General features: G+C 54.8%; 1 protein-coding gene across 1 annotated transcript in view; it reads left to right on the plus strand.

The window, feature by feature from the left end:
* The window catches only part of FAM151B (family with sequence similarity 151 member B), a 363,119-nt gene that overhangs the window by 329,206 nt on the left and 11,345 nt on the right, over nucleotides 1-22,568 (plus strand). The window contains exon 5 of the mRNA XM_069224485.1: nucleotides 1,789-1,924. Within this exon, the coding sequence (XP_069080586.1) occupies nucleotides 1,789-1,924 (136 nt within the window). The remainder of the gene's footprint in view (nucleotides 1-1,788; nucleotides 1,925-22,568) is intronic.

Consider the following 22,568-nt stretch of genomic DNA (forward strand, 5'->3'; position numbering starts at 1 on the left):
TCATGGTGGGCGCTGCACTCTCCTAAGGGTCACCACTAGCCAACTGGGGGACATGCCCCTGCTCCGCCTGGGGCATTCCCTGTATTTTGTGCCTGAGTTTTCCCATAGTTAGTTAGGCTCTGGGAGCAGCCGGGATTCACCTCCGTCCAATATCCAGTAATGTGGATGAGCTTTGCAGCGTAAAGCACCAGTGATTTTCCGTTAGCAGACCCCCATACACAGCGAAATAGTTCCTCCACTCAATGCTTCACATGAGGGTCAGGCCTGCGCCATCACAGCCATTTCCGTGCTGGCATCTCCCAGGGCCGGCCGGGCCCCACCACCAGCGCCTCTCCGATCACAGCCAGGGGCGGCGCACCGCTCCCCACTGCCCTGCTTCATCTCCCAGGTACTCGCCAGGTACGGTGGCGTGCGTACGCACCGCCTGTGTCTCCGCGCCGGCAGCCCCTCCCTGTTCCCGCAGCCCGCGCAGTAGGCTGGCCGGGCGCCTGCCCAACTCACGCAGCTCACAACAGAACCTGGCTCTTCCAGAGACTCCGTCTCCCGGGTCTCCCCTGACTAGCGGGCACCACCTGCTCAACGTATCACTGGGGGCCCCCCAACAGCCTGATATTGTCAGGATTTTAGGCGGGCCGGCTTGGAGCTCCAGCTCTAAGCGGCCGCCTTCTTAGGCAGTCAAGCTCCACCCCCCTAATGCATATAATGTTTATATGCAATTGGGCATAGCTTCTGTATTACACCGGGGACCACCACCTCGACGACAGGGAAGGATTCAAGCATGTGGATCTATGAAAGTTTCCAATACTGGAGAACTACAGTTACAGGTAAGTCATTTATTTATTTTTGGGCAACAAAAGCTGTGGGTTGAAGTCATAGTTATGTCTGGACACTCTAAAGTAATACGTCATCTGTGACATAGTGGTTAAGGTCTCAGACTGTCACACTAAAGCTGTGGGTTCTAGTCTAGGTGTGACTGTGGTCATTTCCATACTTCAATTTCTTTTCAACTTCAAATATTTAAGATACGTACCGAAAAGTGATCTCACTCTACTTACTTCACAAATGCATTTTTATTTTACAGTTTGTCTGAAAATATCTCATTCTAAATATATCATTCTTCAGAGCCAGAAAAAGCTCTCTCTCAATTTCTTTAAGGATGGTTATAGGTGTTGGGCGCCAGGCCAGGGCCTGCAGCCAACTCCGCTGCACACTGCCAAAGGCTGTGCATGGTGGGGGTGTTGGGTAGTTATAGGCCGTAGGCCGTGTGCGACGCAGGGTTGTGTGGTTATAGGGGCTTGGCTGCAGGGCCTGGCCTCAGGCCAGGCACTGCAGTCAACCTCCACTGTGCACGGCCAAAGGCAGTGTGCGTCGGTGGTTGGATTAACGTATAGTGATTAAAATTACTTTATGTTAAAAAAAAAAAGCCATAGAAATTCACTGAAATATCCGAAGTTTAAAGGGACATTATAGTTAAGTTCTGAATTTACTCGCACAAAACCAAATTCAGCAGTTATAGTTAGAGTTATTTCAAGTAACTATAACTCGCAGCCTAAGGTAACTATGACTCTGAGGTGAGCTATGTGAGTGTCCTATCACTAGGTGACCGTAGGACAAAAATGCTGCATTTACTTGGTGATTTGTTTTTCCTATATTGTATTTAAGTTCATGTATTTGTGTCCCAAAAATTGTTGATTAGAGCAAGAGGTTTGCTATTTAACTGTTAACACATAACAATTTAAAAAATGTCCAAATCTTAAAATATGCCCAATGTTCCTTTCTGTGTTATAGGCTACAGTTGGGAGATGGTAAGAAAAATGGAATGCATATGCAGCACTCTTAGCCAGCCTGTGACATTCCCTGTCAGAGCTGCTCTGGTTCGTCAGTCTTGGGATGAGCTCCTTTGGTTGCTACAGCAGTCAAACAGGTAGGAGGCTTGTAGAAACAGCTATCATGCTACGTAGTAATATAGTTTTATTTTTTTTCAAATTACTTTTTTATTGTCAAAGCCATGTACACAGTGTACAATCACTTTGTAGTGTGTGAGAAAATAAGCATATTTCAAACCTCAGACATCTAAATACAGTTTATAATTCATAATTCTTATATTCAAGTTGGTGAACATAATTTTAAATCACAGTAGTGTAAAACAGTATATCATAAAAATACACCAGTGCAAACATAAATAATTAATTGCAAATTTATAGAATAGCTTTCTTTAACAAGTTTTACATAAGGTTTCTAAACATATACATTCTTCCTCTCTTGGACCACTATGGCATGCCATCTACTTGTATACTGTCAACAGAAAGGCTTGATCCAGTTCTTATGTCAGCATTGGGCATCTTGTACTATTTATAGTCAGACCAAATGTCTCCTGGTCTGGTGTGGCTGTTATTCCTAATATCTTCCTTAAGTAACATTACAATAAGCAATATCCTTTGACCAGTCATCTACAGGACCTTTTGAGGAGCCTTCCATTTATGGCATGGCTATTCTGTTCTTGGTGGGTAGCCAGTGAGGCCAGTGAATTGCCTATATATTTTTAGGATGAGTCTAGTGCACCCAAGGAGTGTAACCAGTCGATTTTGGACTAAAGTCTTGATGACCACTGTACTAAATAACAAAACAGTCTCTACCCAGAAGGAATTGACTGCCAGGAGAGATAAATTAAGTAATATCCACAAAAGTTACAACTGTTGTTTCATTCAAAGATCTCAGAATATATTTGTTGCTGTTGTTTAGGCCTGTATTAAAATTTATGACTTCTAGAGGCATGACCAGCCGGGATGTGCCTCCCCTCGGCTCAAATACCGAGCGCTTGTTCCCCCTTAATTATGACTTAAATTCGACACCCCAGAGAGCCCCGCAACCGAGGCGAGTGGGTGATATCTTACGATTAAGCTCTCTGGAAGCATATTGTGACCCGCCCATCCCTGCAACAGGGTGGCCGCATTTGCGTGGCAGCACCTCTAGCTCCATGGACTTTTCCTCTCCGGCCGGCTGAACACATAGATCAGCAAGGGTGCCACTGATTGGGGCACAGTGGCGAATGTGGAGGGCTAAAGCATGGAGAGGGCACCCGGAGGTACGTCAGTGCCATGAGGGACATTGGACTGCGCCCTGTGGCATCAGATGTACAAGCTCGGGGAAGTTCCTGGGGCTGTGATCTGCAGTGATGGAGTATGTAGTCCTTGGCGCAACTTCGACTCTGGGAAGTGAGTAGGTGGACAAAGCAGAGCAACCTTTGACAACCAGGAGGCCTGCACTGCATCCCAAGAGGATGGGAGATCAGGGGGCTGGCCAGCCCAGTCTAGCTGATGTGACCTTTCCCCAGCAAGTGTCACAGCACCGCAGGAGTCTACTGTAGGTGAGTGGATGTTCCCTCTCTCTGTCCTCCACCGCGACCTGACGGGCGCCTTCCCACACCAACACATACCTGATCCTAAGGGTTTGCAGGTGACCCCAGTGCTCAATGAATGCTTTCATCACACTAAGTTGGGTACTTGTCCCTAGGTTGGCAACGGATAGACATAGGATACCACAGCACCCACGATTGCCTGAAGGTGAATTAAAGAACCTGCACTACCGCTATGTTTTGGGGCCACCTGCTTGGTCTTGGTCCCAGAGCATTTCTAGTGACAATGGCATCAGGCAGGTTGAAAATCTGCCACACCTCCTCTAGCAAGGATTTGCTACAGAGGCCTAATATCGTAAACTCTCAAGGGAAGAGGTCTGACCTCTCAGCATCTATCTCGGGCAGCGCAGCAGACCTCGAAGCCCGATGACCAAAAAAGACATCAGCCCCTACTCCTGGAATTTCACAAGGATATGTCTTCCCCTGGGCAAGATTTCAGTAGTACTCTAAGAGATCTTGATCAGTCATTGTGCCAAACTGACTCCCAGATGGAGCAGGTCAAAACAACAGTGGCTGACCAGGTCCAAGACAAAAAGCAAATCACACAGCACGTATAGAAAATTAGAACAAGACTGTTGGAAAGGGCCCTTTTTGCAGGGTTATCCCCACCTTTTTGCCTTCTTCCCCCTATTTTTTCAGGTCTGTTTTTGCTGGTTTATTATCTCTGTGCACTTTGCCACTGCTAATCAGTGCTAAACTGCAAGTGCTCCCTATGTAAATTGTACTGTTGATTGGTTTATCCATAATTGGCATGTTGGAATTACTAGTAAGTCCATAGCAAAGTGCACTAGAGGTGCCTAGGGCCTGGAAATCAAATGCTACTCGTGGGCCTACATCACTGGTTGTGCCACCCACATGAGTAGCCCTGTGAACATGTCTCAGACCTGCCACTGCAGTGTCTGTGTGTGCAGTTTTAAACTGCCAGTTCGACCTGGCAAGTGTACCCACTTGCCAGATCTAAACCTTCCCTTTCACTACATGTAGGGCACCCCTAAGGTAGGCCCTAGGTAGCCCCATGGGCAAGGTGCAGTGTATTTAAAAGGTAGCTGGTGCTGGTGTGTTGTACTGAAATACTGGCAAATTTTGTTACACCTGAAAGGACTGTGCCCGCCCTCACACAATGCAGTCTCCAACCCCCTGGTGTGTGTCTGGGGCCTGGCCTGGACAAGGAAGGATCTTTCAAACACTTGAAACTTTGCTTTGAAGTTTGCCAACTTCAAAGGCAGAAAAGGGTATAAGTATTGGATCCAAAACCCCAGACTTTTAGAATCCTTCTGGGATCAAGAAGAACCTCTGCCAAGGAGAAGAGCTGGATGAGGAGTACTATCCTTTTGCTGTGTTGCTTTGCTGGACTGGCCTGCAGTTGCTGCTTCTGCCTTAAAAGAGTGCTAAGGGTGAACTTTGCTGTGTATCCTGCTTGAGAAAGTTCTCCAAGGACTTGTAGTAGAGCTTGCCTCCTATTGGAAGTCTCAGGGACACCAAAGACTTCAGTTTCCTCAAACTGCAGCACTGGGAACTGTGTGTTTTGTGCTGTTCAAGAGGAAAAACATCTGCAACGCCGTCAACGACGCCGCTGGCCTACACCGTGACCTGCCGACGCGGCACAGAGCCTCACTGCCCCACTTCGCACAGCGACCCTGGTCTCACCAATGCCATCATCAAACGACTTCACCGAGACGCTGCTTGCACCCTGACCTTTGGGCCCCGCACTCCGGCATCGCCTGCTCACACCGCAGCCTGGGCATCCCTGGCAACACCGCTCCTGCTGACACCAGCGCCTGCACCGTGGCCTGTGGACACCGCTCGTTAGGTACACAAAGCACCGCACCGCAGCCCCGGTCCACTGACGCCAGCACCATTGACTCCAGTGTTGTCACCAGGCATCCCTGCCTGCACCGTGGCCTGTGGACACCGCTCGTGAGGGTCACGAAGCACCGTCCCGCACTGCCTGCTTGGGCCTACCGACGCCAGCGCTTCAGCAACACAACGACGCTGCCTGCACCGTGACCTGGTGACACTGCACGTCGCACTGCTCCGCTTCACACCGCACCCCTGGTCTCACAGATGCTGCTGGACGCCATCACTGAGACGCTGCCTGCACCGTGGCCTGTGGGCACCACGTTGTATCCTCCCGCTTCGCGCCTCAGCCCCGACACTATCCACGCCAGCGCCCCTGACTTCATCAGCCCAGAGTTCGATCCGCAACATATGTGACTTCAAGGGCCCAACGACACCCAGACCGATCTCCGGAGCCAACACTGCAACGCCAGTGATGCTGCTCTCTGAAGCTTACTGCAAGGATCACGGCATCCTGCAATTCCAAAGGTACTGTTTGTGGGTCTTCCCGACAGCGTAGCTGGCCCGCGACGCCGCGGTCGGCCTGAACTGTTGGTTTTGTTGATCACGACGCCGTGATAACTCAGGTGGAGCTATCGACTTCAAGGAACTGTATTTTCGAGTAAATCTTGCAGAATTCATATTTTTATTACTGTATGTTGGATTTTTATCGTATTTGATCTTGTTTTATATAGATAAATATTGTCTATTTTTCTAAAACTGGTGTGGTGTCCTTTTGTAGTGCTTTCACTTACTACTGTGTGTTATGTGCAAATGCTTTACACAATGCTTCTGAGATAAGCCTGACTTCTTGTGCCAAGCTACCAAGGGGGTGAGCAGGGGTTATCTGAGCGGGTATCTCTCTTATTCTGACTAGAGTGAGGGTCCCTACTTCAACAGGGTGCAAACCGACTGCCAACTAGAGACCCGATTTCTAACAGAGACCTTGCTACAATGTTGGACATAATCAATGACCTCGAAAACAGCTCTAGAAGGACCCACATCAGGACCAGGCACATCACAACAGCCATCTCCTCAGAGGACCTGGAAGCCTACGTTCAGGCCCTCTTTGCCTATATTCTCTAATTGACTAACAATGCTCCGACTGTTGTTGATTGCACCCATAGAGTCTACTGCACATATCAACAGCAGAAGAATCTTCCCCTGATGGACGCACCAGAGTACATTACTTCCACCTCAAAGAAAAACTATTGCAAGCTGCATGCCAGCAAGAACCTATAGTCTTTCAGGGTGACTCTCTATCCCTTTTCCAGGATGTCTCAACTCAAACACTGGCGAAACGCAGAGAATTCCGCAACATAACCCACCATATACAAAGCAAAAAACTTCCAGTCACTGGGGATTTCCTTTCGATCTGGTCTTCACATACAAAAACAAGAGAATCATGGTTCACACTCCACGAAGCTCGTATAAGGCTTTAGGCCTGTCTACTCATCCAGACGCAGACCACCTACAAGATGCAGACCGTATTGATATTGTGGACCGGGGAGGTGGATGGCGCTTCCAGTCAGCGCACTCGCCCTGAAAAAAGGCCTGCAAGCAACAACACTAAGGAAACAAAGAATGCAGGCCATCCACATTGGAGGAGGACCCCCTCCTGTAAGATAAATCCCCAGACCAACAGACTCTAGAAATGCCAGGACATCCGCTATATAGAAATTCCCACACAATCTGCTCACTGGGGTTTATTTCTCATTCTCAAAGCTTACTCACTGGGGGATGGGGACTCTTGTGTACGAGGTGCTTTAAATGGAAATGTTGAAGTGGAGGTACTTATTCGCTTAGGTACTTGTTTGCTCTTCAAAAGTGCCAGTTCTCTCCTATTTAATATATTGCCGCAGTGCTGGGAAGTGCAGGTACTCTGCCTTCCAAATTGTAGAAGTGCAGGTACTCAGTACCAAATAGTACCCGCCTGTTTAACGCACTGCATGTATGACCCATGAGCCAGCCATCATCTTCACTGCTCACTGTGCCACTGGTTTCAAGCTAGCCTGGCTGATGAGGGGTGATGCCCCGAAACTGGTCCCAGGTACTTGTTTCCGGTCCAGGGAGGAACTGCCAGTTTGGGCTGGACTGTTCTCTTGGGCAGCACGGTCAAGACTGATTTGCATATGACTGTGTCCAAACTGGGGAGGCATGGTGAGCAAAAAACACAATGGATTTACTCCAGATCTGTGACTGGGGGTAAATATGTGTCAGTATTCAGCATTCCATTCATCTTCTTCTTGTGTTGCATTAGTCACCATGAGTGGGAAGGGAATGCCCAGGCGTGGGCTCAGTGCTTGCTATGTCACCGGATTCAAGCTAGCCTGGCTGATGAGGGGTGATACCCCAAAACCGGTCCCAGGATGCTTGTCTTCCATTATAGAGAGGTCCTGGCCTGGCAGTTCGGGCTGGATTGTTTCCATGGGGAGCAGGGTCAAGACCGATTTGCATATGGCTGGGTCCAAACTGGAATGGCGTCGCACGCAAAAAAAAATGATGGATTTAGTGACGAGGGGTGAATGTTTGAAATTGTTCAGCATTCCATCCATCATCTGTTCTTTTTGCATTTGCGCCCTAAGTGGAAAGGGTATGCCCAGACGTGGGTCCCCTGCTCGCTATGCTCGGATTCAAACTAGCCTGGCTAATGAGCGGCCCCAGGGATGCTTGTTTTCTGTTCCAAGGAGAACTTGGCCTGTCCTTTCAGGTTGGACTGTTTCCTTGGAGTGCAGGGCCAAGACATGATTTGCATTTGGCTGAGTCCCAACTGTAGTGGCGTGGCAAGCAAAAAACGATGGATTTAGGCCCAGATCTCTGACTGTGACATTGTTCAGCATTCTGCCCATCATCTGTTCTTCTTGGGATGGTTGGATAGCCTTAAAATGAACTTCATGCCTCTCCACTTATACATACAACAAACTCTCCCCGTTACTATCCCAGAAGCAACACAATTACTGATCTGCAGAAAATGTCTTAGCTTTGTATGGGAAGGCAAGCATCCATGGGTAGCATAGGCATCACTTCCAAAACCCACACAAAAGGGGCCTTGGCTTTCCTGACACATCTGCTAGCAGCTCAGTTATGCCCCTCCCTCGATTGGAATCATGACCCAACTGTGGGTACAGTTAGAACAAACATTCTCACCCACACCGCTTAAGAATCTTCTTTGGTTACCAAGGAGAGCCTGGATTTGCCCCTCTCCTCTTCTACCACTAACGTCCTAGCTATTGGACCTATTGGAACATGGTACGTAGTAAGCAGGCGTTCCCTTTCTACCCATTCTCTTCACCCCTTTAACTAATAATCCAGACTTTTCCCGGGGGTGTTGGATACAGGCTTCCTCAAGTAGAACCAATGCCAACCACCATGCTTGAAAGATTTTTACAATGGAAAAGACCTGCAAAAGCGAGAGGAGCTAGTCGAGAGCTTCACTTTGACTGGGCAAGATATATATATATATATATATATATATACACACTTATACAAGCCCTACATTGGACAGGGAGAGACCTTGTTTGGATAGTGTTCCAGAGGGTGGAAGCACAAATCGGATCCTTATACACCAGTAATATCAGACCCAGTGGCATCTCCTGGATTTAACGTTATATACTAGATCGCACTTCCCTCAAAAACATGCCTCTGGGACACAATGGGAAGAGGAGCTGGGGGTGGAGATCTCAGAGGAGACCTGCAAGGCAATATAGCTGAGGGCCTCAAAATCCTCCATCTGTCTACAATATAAAGAAAATGCTGATAAAATATTGACATGATGGTATTTCACCCGCGTGTGTCTGCACAAGATGCTCGGCAGCCCTGACTTATGCTGAAAAGCTAGTGATGACAGGGACACATTTTTACACATGTGGTGGGCATGCCCACACAAACCACATAAAGAGGAACTCCCTAAATTTCTAATGGCCCCGGGGCAGGGAAAAAACAAATGAAGAAGAAAAAAGACCCTGTCCAGCCTGCTTAATTTAAAAAGACTTAATCATATAACCATACGAGGCTCAGTGGTATGCAAAAATTATTCAATCGTATTTTATTCATATCATAATTTGCAAAACCATTGTTCCTTAAACTAAATGTTTAATTACTATACAGACATATTACAACCAGACATTCACTACTTCCAAACAATCCTTACACTCACGCCTTACAGACTCACATCACATCATTACTCACTTAGTACTACTCTCTTTCGAAGTCACTCACCCAACACCTTCCAAGCTAACTCCCAAATGTCTAAAATACTTCCAGGATTCATGAAAGGACTAACATCAAACTAATAAGTCAAGACTAAGGCCCTCATTCTGACCCTGGCGGTCGGTGATAAAGCGGCGGCCAAGCCGCCAACAGGCCGGCGGTCTAAAATATGCAATTCTGACCCTGGCGGGAACCGCCAACACAGCCCGCCGTATTAACACTCCGCCCGCCACGGCGGTACAAACAAACAGCGCGGCGGTCCCCGCCAACAGCCAGGCGGCAGACAATGTACCGCCCACCCTATCACGACCCACCAATCCGCCACCTTTTCCGGGGCGGGAGCACCGCCGATAAGAACACGGCGGAAACAGACTACGAACGGGAAAACGCTCACCTCTACGCACTCCACGCGAGATTCCGGCAGTATGGAACCAGAGTTGCAGGTCATCCCCGCACTCCTATACCTGCTCATATACCAGGAGCACGCCCGGCGGCGCGGAAGACATCGGTGAGTACTGCACCTACGACACAGGGGAGGGAAAAGATTACCGGCACACACCCACCCACCCACACCCACTACAACACACACATCAATGCATTCCCACAGATCACTGTCACAACCCACAAACCCCCCCCCTCCGAAATAATGCAAAGACCAAAAGAAGAGATCATAAACGGGCAGATATATTGAAATATGTACACCAGTAATCCCAATAAATAAATAAACTATGTACAAAATATACACAGCTACTAAATGTAGTCCAACCACTGTCCGTGGATCACAGGGGTCCTGTGCAAAGGGGCAAGGCCCAGTCCCACGACAAGAACTCCACGGAGAGAACACTGCAGGGGCATCAGAAAGAAAATAGGACAGGCACCTCAGGGGGAAGGGAAGGGGGGGCACCTCAGCCACTTGAGTACACGACGCCAGATCCACGAGGGGACTCCATGACCACTGGGCCATCCTGGGGAGTGCTAAGCCACAGTCCAAACAGTCCATACAGTGGGTGGCCTGCCCACTGGGCCATCCTGGGGAGTGCAAAGCCACAGTCCATACAGTGGGTGGCCTGCCCACTGGGCCATTCTGGGGAGTGCCAAGCCACAGTCCATACAGTCCATACAGTGGGTGGCCTGCCCACTGGGCCATTCTGGGGAGTGCAAAGCCACAGTCCATACAGTCCATACAGTGGGTGGCCTGCCCACTGGGCCATCCTGGGGAGTGCAAAGCCACTGTCCATACAGTCCATACAGTGGGTGGCCTGCCCACTGGGCCATCCTGGGGAGTGCAAAGCCACTGTCCATACAGTCCATACAGTGGGTGGCCTGCCCACTGGGCCATCCTGGGGAGTGCAAAGCCACAGTCCATACAGTCCATACAGTGGGTGGTCTGCCCACTGGGCCATCCTGGGGAGTGCAAAGCCACTGTCCATACAGTCCATACAGTGGGTGGCCTGCCCACTGGGCCATCCTGGGGAGTGCAAAGCCACGGTCCATACAGTCCATAACAGACCCCACTGCCACTGGAGGAGGCAAGTTGGCCAGAGGACATCCTGCAGCCCTGCCCGAGATAGATCCTGCCCTGCCACGTCTGCCAAAGGGCCAGCGGTTCTTGCCTTGAAGGGCCCAGTTCAGCGGTGCTTGAGACGGCGGGGCCCAGTTCAGCGGTTCTTGAGACGGCGGGGCCCAGCGGAGCGGTGCTTGAGACGGCGGGGCCCAGTTCAGCGGTCCTTGCCTTGAAGGGCCCAGTTCAGCGGTTCTTGAGACGGCGGGGCCCAGTTCAGCGGTACTTGAGACGGCGGGGCCCAGTTCAGCGGTGCTTGAGACGGCGGGGCCCAGTTCAGCGGTTCTTGAGACGGCGGGGCCCAGTTCAGCGGTTCTTGAGACGGCGGGGCCCAGTTCAGCGGTGCTTGAGACGGCGGGGCCCAGTTCAGCGGTTCTTGAGACGGCGGGGCCCAGTTCAGCGGTTCTTGAGACGGCGGGGCCCAGTTCAGCAGTTCTTGAGACGGCGGGGCCCAGTTCAGCGGTGCTTGAGACGGCGGGGCCCAGTTCAGCGGTTCTTGAGACGGCGGGGCCCAGTTCAGCGGTTCTTGAGACGGCGGGGCCCAGCGGAGCGGTGCTTGCCTTGAAGGGCCCAGTTCAGCGGTTCTTGAGACGGCGGCCGGTCTATGGCCAACTGCTCATTGCCTGGTGGTGCCCTCCTGGGCAGCGGGGATGGTGCTCCTTCAATGCCCACCTGGGCTGTGGGTGGTGGGGCCCTCCTGGCCAGCTGGGCTGGGTCCTCCCTGGGCAGCGGCTATGGGGGTGGTGGGCTTTCCCGGGGCAGCGGCTATGGGGGTTGTGGGCTCCTCCTGGGCAGCAGGCCTGCTGCCTGACCTCTCCGACTTGCTGCCCTTGCCCTCCTTAGTCGTGGGCCTGTGGCCCTTTCCTCCCTTTGGAGCTGTGGCTGGTGACTGTCTCTGGGTGGTGTCCGGGGGGGATGTAGAAGGCGGGCTCCTGCGGCGCCCCTTCCGCCTTCTGCTCCTCTTCCCAGGGGGTGGGCTGGCTGTCCCCTTGCTGCTGGGCGAAGATCCAGACATGCGGGCTGGCGGGCTCCAATACCCCTGCACCCTTGTCAAGGGGGCTGCAGGGCTGGTGGTGGCTGAGGTGCTCTTCTTACCCCGACGAGAAGGAGGGGGGGGCTCAGGGTCAGGAAAGAAGTTAGTAGTGGCGAGGAAGAGTTTCTTGGGACAATGGAGAGTGGTAGGTACAGTGGGAATGGGAGTGGAGGGAGAGGATGTGGTTGTAGGTGAGTCACGTTTGCTGTCTTTGGGTGCAGGTGCAGGAGGGATAGGCTGTCGTGAGGTGGATGGCTGTTGGGTGGGTGGGTGGCTGCGTTTGTGTGGTGTGGAAGAGGGGGTGACAGACACAGTGGGAGAGGACACAGGGGACGTGTAAATGGCAGTGGGGGTGGTGACTGCACGTGTGCGGACTGGAGTGGAGGGTGTGCTGGTGATGGAAACAATGGCTGATGGTGAGGTGAATGGAGGTGTGAGTGTAGACGTCACAGGGAGGGAGGAGGGAGACGAGGAGGTGGGGGTCACAGAGGTGGTAGTGACTGTTGGCATGTCTGCATCGGAATGTTGCGTGTGTGAATGTCTGCGTGATCTGTGGTGCTTATGTTTGGATGAGCTTCTCTTGGGTGTTGAGGTGTGTGCAGGCTGGTCTGATGGTGTGGGTGGGACAGGCAGAGGAACAGGAGACTGGGAGGAGGGAGTTAGTAGAGGGAGGCAGGAGACAGGGACAATGGCTGCCGTCAGTGCTGAGGCCAGAGCCTGGAACGATCGCTGATGGGCAGCCTGACCCGAATGAATGCCCTCCAGGTACGCATTGCTGCGATGAACCTCCCTCTCCACCCCCTGGATGGCATTCAAAAGGGTAGTCTGCCCAACAATGAGCGTTCGGAGGAGGTCAATGACCTCCTCACTGAGGGCAGCGGGGGTAACAGGGGCAGGGCCTGAGGTGCCTGGGTCGAAGGAGATGCCCGGCTTCCTGGCAGAGCGGGCACGGGGCGAACGCTGAGGGGCTGCTGGGAGGGCGGAGATGGTGCGCTGGGTGGCGGCTGTACCTGTAATGGCGGGGGGCACGGATGGTGCCACCCCCGCAAGGGAGCCCCCTTCCGAGGACGTGTCCGTGTCGCTGCAGGGTCCAGTTGTCCCCGTCGTGGAGCTCCCCTCGCCCTCCGTCTCACTGGTCCAGTCTGACTCTGTGGCATGGCCCTCCTGGGCCATGTGAGATGCAGCTCCCTCCTGCCCCGATGCCACTTCTCCTCCGCCTGATGATGCTGATGCACACAAGCACAGAAAGACAAACAAAAAGGGGGGGGGAGAGAGAAATAAAGGGATATTGAGTAGATGGATCTCCGGTACAGTTAGCGGACATGACAGACACAGATGCCCCCTGCACTAAGTTGCGCACTTGTGGTCCGCTACGCATTCCGTGGAACATGCCCTACACGCCTAGATTTGACAACTGCACCCATGGATGACACGGCCCAGGGATGGCTGTACTGACAAACTACTGAGGGTGGTGGCTGGGGACACAGGGGCTTACGGGGGTGCCCAGCCTACAGATATCGCCCTGGCCTAGGGGGACCCCCAGCCCTCCTCCCCCACCCAGACACCTCCACTGCGCGACAACAGAGTAGATAATGCTTGTACTCACCCCCTTGTGTCTGCTGTGCTGCCCTCACGCGCCCATCCAAATCAGGGTAGGCCACCGCCAGGATCCGGAACATCAGGGGGCTCAGTTGACAGCAGGCACCCCGCCTACGTTGGGAGGCCATCCCCAGCAGAGACTCGGCGGTCTTCTTGGTCCCGCGGCGGATGTCCTCCCACCTCTTGCGGCAGTGGGTGCCCCGTCGATGGTGGACCCCCAGGGTCCGGACTTCCTTGGCGATGGCACGCCAAATCCCGATCTTCTCATGGGCGCGGACCTATGTGACACGTACAGGGAGGGAGAAATACCACGTTCAAGTTTGTCAGCATTTTCCTTGCCAGTGGCCCAACGCCCCCCATCCCCGCCAGGCCCCCCGCCATGCCCCCGCCATGCCCCCCGCCAGGCCCAACATGCCCCCCATCCCCGCCAGGCCCCCCGCCAGGCCCAACATGCCCCCCATCCCCGCCAGGCCCCCCGCCATGCCCCCCGCCAGGCCCAACATGCCCCCCATCCCCGCCAGGCCCCCCGCCATGCCCCCCGCCAGCCCCAACATGCCCCCCATCCCCGCCAGGCCCCCCGCCATGCCCCCCGCCAGGCCCAACATGCCCCCCATCCCCGCCAGGCCCCCCGCCATGCCCCCCGCCAGGCCCAACATGCCCCCCATCCCCGCCAGGCCCCCCGCCATGCCCCCCGCCAGCCCCAACATGCCCCCCATCCCCGCCAGGCCCCCCGCCATGCCCCCCGCCAGGCCCAACATGCCCCCCATCCCCGCCAGGCCCCCACCATGCCCCCCGCCAGCCCCAACATGCCCCCCATCCCCGCCAGGCCCCCCGCCATGCCCCCCGCCAGGCCCAACATGCCCCCCATCCCCGCCATGCCCCCCGCCATGCCCCCCGCCAGGCCCAACATGCCCCCCATCCCCGCCAGGCCCCCCGCCAGGCCCCCAAGCCAGCCAGTGGCCCCAAATCCAGATTGAATTAAACTCACTTGTTGGTCTGGAGGACCGTAGATTAGCGCATACTGGGGGAGGACCCCATCCACAAGTTTCTCCAACTCCTCTCCAGTGAAGGCAGGGGCCCTTTCCCCAGGCGCAGCAGCCATTGTCCCTTCCAGACCGAGGTCACAGCAACACTTGCAGTATAGGTCCTCTCCTGTGAAAGTTCAAGTCGCAAGTGGATAAGTAGATAGAAAATGGCGGTCACGTCCGTGGCGGTGCGTACCGCGGCGGTGCGTCCCGCCACCGCCGGCGCCCTTCGCCATTGGCTCCTGAAACCCATAGGCTTCAATGTTAACCAATGCGGCTTCGCGCCGCGGTCTTCGCCCGCCGCCCGCCGCGGTGTGCCACGCCAGCGCATTGACCTCACATCCCATTGTCACACTTCACAGGTCAGGCAGCCGCCATTTCCAGGGCCCACATGGCTCAATTTCAACTGCGTCACACAGGCCTAGGCCTTGCATAGCCACTCAGACACGCCATTCACTGCATAGAGAATCGTTTACTGTGCTAGCTGTGAGTACGTACCTGTGGGTTGCTTCACTGTGTGCTCCATGTTGTCCTTCCTAGGCACCGTCCGCTGGGTTGGGCGAGGAGACGGATGAATCCTCCTGTGTACCGACCGCTGGTGGACCTGTCGACAATGGAAGAACGCCACATTATCCTGACCTACCGTCTTAACCGTGCCACTATCCATGAACTGTGTGCCCAGCTGGAGCCCGACCTGATGTCCCCCATCCGCCAACCCACAGGGATTCCCCCTCTGGTGCAGGTCATGTCAGTACTCCATTTCTTGGCAAGTGGGTCATTTCAGACAACAGTGGGAATTGCTTCTGGGATGTCTCAGCCCATGTTTTCGAAGGTGTTATCCAGAGTGTTGTCTGCCCTGATGAAATCCGTGAGGAGCTACATCATTTTCCCTGAGGTGGGCGAATTGGCTACAGTGAAGGGTGATTTCTACGCCCTTGGACATATTCCCAACGTCATTGGTGCCATTGATGGGACCCATGTGGCTTTGGTTCCCCCAAGAGACAGGGAGCAGGTGTACAGGAACAGAAAAAGTTACCATTCAATGAACATCCAGGTGGTGTGTTTGGCTGACCAGTACATCTCGCATGTAAATGCCAAATTCCCAGGGTCAGTGCATGACGCCTACATCCTAAGGAATAGCAGCATCCCTTACGTGATGGACCAGCTACAGAGACACCGTGTATGGCTAGTGGGGGACTCTGGGTACCCCAACCTGTCGTGGCTACTGACCCCAGTAAGGAATCCCCGGACCAGGGCAGTGGAACGGTACAATGAGGCCCATGGGCGTACTAGGAGGGTGATCGAACGCACCTTTGGCCTCCTAAAGGCCAGGTTTCGGTGCCTGCATATGACAGGTGGATCCCTAATGTACTCACCTAAGAAGGTGTGTCACATCATCGTGGCCTGCTGCATGCTTCACAACCTGGCTTTGCGCCGCCAGGTGCCTTTCCTGCAGGAGGATGGTCGAGACGGTGGTGTTGTGGCAGCTGTGGAACCTGAGGAGAGTGACGAGGAGGAAGACGACGGGGCTGAAACAGACAACAGGGACAGAATCATTGAACAGTACTTCCAATAGGACACAGGTAACATTTCAAAGATAATTTAGTAAATGTGAACTACTCTCCTGCATCTCTGCTGCCTGTCTATTTGCCCCAGTGTATGATGACTGAGTTGTGGCTTTTCCCTCCCTATTTCAGATCTGGGGTCCCCACTACGAGTCCTGTGCTTCGTTTCCCCATGGACTACAGCTTTGTGGCAGCTGTTTGTTGACTTCACCATGTACAAGGACATATTTGCACTGTCATGTCAATTACAATATATTGAAATCACAGCCAGACTCCAGATAGTTTTGTGCAAAATAGGTGTTTATTTAAGTGCTCAAAATGGGATGGGTGGTTTCAAGTGGGTGGGGGCTATGGTGAAGGAATGTCCATGGCAGAGTCCAGAGTAACAGTCACACAGGTGCATTGTCCAGAGGCCTGTGGAGAGATGGAGCATGGGCAGTTCAAGGATGGACAGGGTGACAATGTGGGACAGTGGGATGACATCAGGTGGTATCCATTGCTGGCGGGGGTCTTGACATCCTACTCTGTCTTCTTGCGAGATCTCAGGGCCCTCTTGCGGGGTGGTTCTTCTCCTGCAGGAGGTGGGGGTCTGGTGGGCTGCTGCTGTGCGGGGGCCTCCTGTCCACTAGCGCCGGCGGAGGTGGTTGGCTGTTCTTGGTCCAGGCTAGTGGCAGGGGCCCTTGGGTGTTGTTGAGTGTCCGCCCTGGTGTTGACGAGGTCCTGCAGCAGCCCTACCATGGTAACCAGGGTGGTGTTGATGGCTCTGATGTCCTCCCTGTACCCCCGATAGTGTTCCTCCTGCAGTACCTGGATCTCCTGGAACCGGGCCAGTACCGTCGCCATCGTCTCCTGGGAGCGGTTGTATGCTCCCATGATGGTGGTGAGGACCTCGTGGAGAGTGGGTTCCCTGGGCCCGTCCCCCCCCTGTCGCACAGCTGCCCTCTGAGTTGCCCTGTTTCCCTGGGCCTCTGCCCCCTGGCCGGTGTGCCCACTGCCACTGCCTCCAGGTCCCTGTTGTTGTTGGGGTGGTGGGTTATCCTGGGTGCCCTGTAGTGGTAGACACACCGCAGATTGACGCGCCCTGGAGACAGAGGCATGGGCCCGCTGGGTGGGAGCTGTGCTGGTGTTCCCAGAGGGGTTTGGGTCTGTAGTGGCCTGGGCCTGTGTGAGGGGAACCGACTGTCCAGAGGTCCCCGATGGTCCGGGCTGGTCATCGGTGTCCAGGTCGACAGAGCTGCTGTCATCGCTGACGGCCTCTTGGGTGGGGGGGGTGGAGAATTCTGGCCCCTCCGCCGCGGTGTGTTGACGGTCGGGTCCTGCAGGGGTATAGAGGTATGGTTATAGTTTCAATGTGTGGCATATGGGTGTATCTATGGGTTCTCGTGTCCCCAAGTGCTGGCATTCGTGTGTGGGGGCTTTGGTGAGGGTGGCTTGTGGGGGGGATGTGTATATGCATTGGGCATGCTTTGGTGATGGGTGTCCATGCTTAGTGGACGCATGCAGGCCTAGGTTTTGGGATGTGTGGGTTGTGATGGTGAGACATTGGCGGGGAATAGGTGTGCTGGGGGTGGGGGTGAGGATGGTGGTGGGGGTGAGGATGGTGGTGGGGGTGAGGGTGGGGGTGAGGATGGGGGTGGGGGTGAGGGTGGGGTTCGAGGATGGGGGTGAGGGTTGGGGTATGATTTGGCATGCAGGTGGGGGGGAAGCAGTAGTGAAGCTTCAACTTACCAGTATCCATTCCTCCGCCGACTCCTGCGAGGCCGTCAGGATGCAGGATGTTCAAGACTTCCTCCTCCCATGATGTGAATTGTGGGGGTTGAGGTGGGGGTCCTCCGCCAGTCTTCTGCACGGCGATGTTGTGCCTGGATACCATGGAACGCACCTTCCCCCGTAGGTCGTTCCATCGCTTCCTGATGTCTTCCCGATTTCTGGGGTGCTGTCCCACAGCGTTGACCCTGTCGACAATCTTCTGCCATAGCTCCGTCCTCCGGGCAATGCTGGTGTATTGTATCTGTGTGCCGAACAGCTGGGGCTCTACCCGAACGATTTCCTCCACCATGACCCTGAGTTCTTCGTCTGTGAAGCGGGGTTGTCTTTGGGGTGCCATGGGGTGGTGTGTATGATGTGTGGGGTGGAGTATGTGTAGTTAAGTGTGTTGAGTGTGGTGGTGTGTGTTGTTTTGTGTGTGGATAGTGTGTGGGTGATGGTGTTGAGTGGCTGTGGCTGCTAGTTTGTGGATGCTGGTGTCTCGCTCTGGCCTTCTTTCAGAATTTTGTGGCGTAGGGGTTTGTGGGTGATGTGGGTGTGTGTTTTATATTGTATTGTGTGTGTGGGAGTGGTGTGTGTATGTGTATCAGGTATGTGGGATTCAAATCGTCCAATGTGGCTGAGTTTTGTTAGTTTGTGTGTATTCTGACCGCGGCGGTGTGTCCCGCCAATGGAATACCGCGTTTGAATGACCGCCGCGTGGATTCGTGGGTCGTAATGGCATGGGCGTATTTCAATCGTATTTTATTCATATCATAATTTGCAAAACCATTGTTCCTTAAACTAAATGTTTAATTACTATACAGACATATTACAACCAGACATTCACTACTTCCAAACAATCCTTACACTCACGCCTTACAGACTCACATCACATCATTACTCACTTAGTACTACTCTCTTTCGAAGTCACTCACCCAACACCTTCCAAGCTAACTCCCAAATGTCTAAAATACTTCCAGGATTCATGAAAGGACTAACATCAAACTAATAAGTCAAGACTAAGGCCCTCATTCTGACCCTGGCGGTCGGTGATAAAGCGGCGGCCAAGCCGCCAACAGGCCGGCGGTCTAAAATATGCAATTCTGACCCTGGCGGGAACCGCCAACACAGCCCGCCGTATTAACACTCCGCCCGCCACGGCGGTACAAACAAACAGCGCGGCGGTCCCCGCCAACAGCCAGGCGGCAGACAATGTACCGCCCACCCTATCACGACCCACCAATCCGCCACCTTTTCCGGGGCGGGAGCACCGCCGATAAGAACACGGCGGAAACAGACTACGAACGGGAAAACGCTCACCTCTACGCACTCCACGCGAGATTCCGGCAGTATGGAACCAGAGTTGCAGGTCATCCCCGCACTCCTATACCTGCTCATATACCAGGAGCACGCCCGGCGGCGCGGAAGACATCGGTGAGTACTGCACCTACGACACAGGGGAGGGAAAAGATTACCGGCACACACCCACCCACCCACACCCACTACAACACACACATCAATGCATTCCCACAGATCACTGTCACAACCCACAAACCCCCCCCCTCCGAAATAATGCAAAGACCAAAAGAAGAGATCATAAACGGGCAGATATATTGAAATATGTACACCAGTAATCCCAATAAATAAATAAACTATGTACAAAATATACACAGCTACTAAATGTAGTCCAACCACTGTCCGTGGATCACAGGGGTCCTGTGCAAAGGGGCAAGGCCCAGTCCCACGACAAGAACTCCACGGAGAGAACACTGCAGGGGCATCAGAAAGAAAATAGGACAGGCACCTCAGGGGGAAGGGAAGGGGGGGCACCTCAGCCACTTGAGTACACGACGCCAGATCCACGAGGGGACTCCATGACCACTGGGCCATCCTGGGGAGTGCTAAGCCACAGTCCAAACAGTCCATACAGTGGGTGGCCTGCCCACTGGGCCATCCTGGGGAGTGCAAAGCCACAGTCCATACAGTGGGTGGCCTGCCCACTGGGCCATTCTGGGGAGTGCCAAGCCACAGTCCATACAGTCCATACAGTGGGTGGCCTGCCCACTGGGCCATTCTGGGGAGTGCAAAGCCACAGTCCATACAGTGGGTGGCCTGCCCACTGGGCCATCCTGGGGAGTGCAAAGCCACTGTCCATACAGTCCATACAGTGGGTGGCCTGCCCACTGGGCCATCCTGGGGAGTGCAAAGCCACTGTCCATACAGTCCATACAGTGGGTGGCCTGCCCACTGGGCCATCCTGGGGAGTGCAAAGCCACAGTCCATACAGTCCATACAGTGGGTGGCCTGCCCACTGGGCCATCCTGGGGAGTGCAAAGCCACTGTCCATACAGTCCATACAGTGGGTGGCCTGCCCACTGGGCCATCCTGGGGAGTGCAAAGCCACAGTCCATACAGTCCATAACAGACCCCACTGCCACTGGAGGAGGCAAGTTGGCCAGAGGACATCCTGCAGCCCTGCCCGAGATAGATCCTGCCCTGCCACGTCTGCCAAAGGGCCAGCGGTTCTTGCCTTGAAGGGCCCAGTTCAGCGGTGCTTGAGACGGCGGGGCCCAGTTCAGCGGTTCTTGAGACGGCGGGGCCCAGCGGAGCGGTGCTTGAGACGGCGGGGCCCAGTTCAGCGGTCCTTGCCTTGAAGGGCCCAGTTCAGCGGTTCTTGAGACGGCGGGGCCCAGTTCAGCGGTACTTGAGACGGCGGGGCCCAGTTCAGCGGTGCTTGAGACGGCGGGGCCCAGTTCAGCGGTTCTTGAGACGGCGGGGCCCAGTTCAGCGGTTCTTGAGACGGCGGGGCCCAGTTCAGCGGTGCTTGAGACGGCGGGGCCCAGTTCAGCGGTTCTTGAGACGGCGGGGCCCAGTTCAGCGGTTCTTGAGACGGCGGGGCCCAGTTCAGCAGTTCTTGAGACGGCGGGGCCCAGTTCAGCGGTGCTTGAGACGGCGGGGCCCAGTTCAGCGGTTCTTGAGACGGCGGGGCCCAGTTCAGCGGTTCTTGAGACGGCGGGGCCCAGCGGAGCGGTGCTTGCCTTGAAGGGCCCAGTTCAGCGGTTCTTGAGACGGCGGCCGGTCTATGGCCAACTGCTCATTGCCTGGTGGTGCCCTCCTGGGCAGCGGGGATGGTGCTCCTTCAATGCCCACCTGGGCTGTGGGTGGTGGGGCCCTCCTGGCCAGCTGGGCTGGGTCCTCCCTGGGCAGCGGCTATGGGGGTGGTGGGCTTTCCCGGGGCAGCTGTGCCGGTTCCTCCCGGGGCAGCGGCTATGGGGGTTGTGGGCTCCTCCTGGGCAGCAGGCCTGCTGCCTGACCTCTCCGACTTGCTGCCCTTGCCCTCCTTAGTCGTGGGCCTGTGGCCCTTTCCTCCCTTTGGAGCTGTGGCTGGTGACTGTCTCTGGGTGGTGTCCGGGGGGGATGTAGAAGGCGGGCTCCTGCGGCGCCCCTTCCGCCTTCTGCTCCTCTTCCCAGGGGGTGGGCTGGCTGTCCCCTTGCTGCTGGGCGAAGATCCAGACATGCGGGCTGGCGGGCTCCAATACCCCTGCACCCTTGTCAAGGGGGCTGCAGGGCTGGTGGTGGCTGAGGTGCTCTTCTTACCCCGACGAGAAGGAGGGGGGGGCTCAGGGTCAGGAAAGAAGTTAGTAGTGGCGAGGAAGAGTTTCTTGGGACAATGGAGAGTGGTAGGTACAGTGGGAATGGGAGTGGAGGGAGAGGATGTGGTTGTAGGTGAGTCACGTTTGCTGTCTTTGGGTGCAGGTGCAGGAGGGATAGGCTGTCGTGAGGTGGATGGCTGTTGGGTGGGTGGGTGGCTGCGTTTGTGTGGTGTGGAAGAGGGGGTGACAGACACAGTGGGAGAGGACACAGGGGACGTGTAAATGGCAGTGGGGGTGGTGACTGCACGTGTGCGGACTGGAGTGGAGGGTGTGCTGGTGATGGAAACACTGGCTGATGGTGAGGTGAATGGAGGTGTGAGTGTAGACGTCACAGGGAGGGAGGAGGGAGACGAGGAGGTGGGGGTCACAGAGGTGGTAGTGACTGTTGGCATGTCTGCATCGGAATGTTGCGTGTGTGAATGTCTGCGTGATCTGTGGTGCTTATGTTTGGATGAGCTTCTCTTGGGTGTTGAGGTGTGTGCAGGCTGGTCTGATGGTGTGGGTGGGACAGGCAGAGGAACAGGAGACTGGGAGGAGGGAGTTAGTAGAGGGAGGCAGGAGACAGGGACAATGGCTGCTGTCAGTGCTGAGGCCAGAGCCTGGAACGATCGCTGATGGGCAGCCTGACCCGAATGAATGCCCTCCAGGTACGCATTGCTGCGATGAACCTCCCTCTCCACCCCCTGGATGGCATTCAAAAGGGTAGTATGCCCAACAATGAGCGTTCGGAGGAGGTCAATGACCTCCTCACTGAGGGCAGCGGGGGTAACAGGGGCAGGGCCTGAGGTGCCTGGGGCGAAGGAGATGCCCGGCTTCCTGGCAGAGCGGGCACGGGGCGAACGCTGAGGGGCTGCTGGGAGGGCGGAGATGGTGCGCTGGGTGGCGGCTGTACCTGTAATGGCGGGGGGCACGGATGGTGCCAC

The sequence above is a fragment of the Pleurodeles waltl genome, chromosome 1_1 (assembly GCF_031143425.1).
Source record: "Pleurodeles waltl isolate 20211129_DDA chromosome 1_1, aPleWal1.hap1.20221129, whole genome shotgun sequence".
Taxonomy (NCBI): Eukaryota; Metazoa; Chordata; class Amphibia; order Caudata; family Salamandridae; genus Pleurodeles; species Pleurodeles waltl.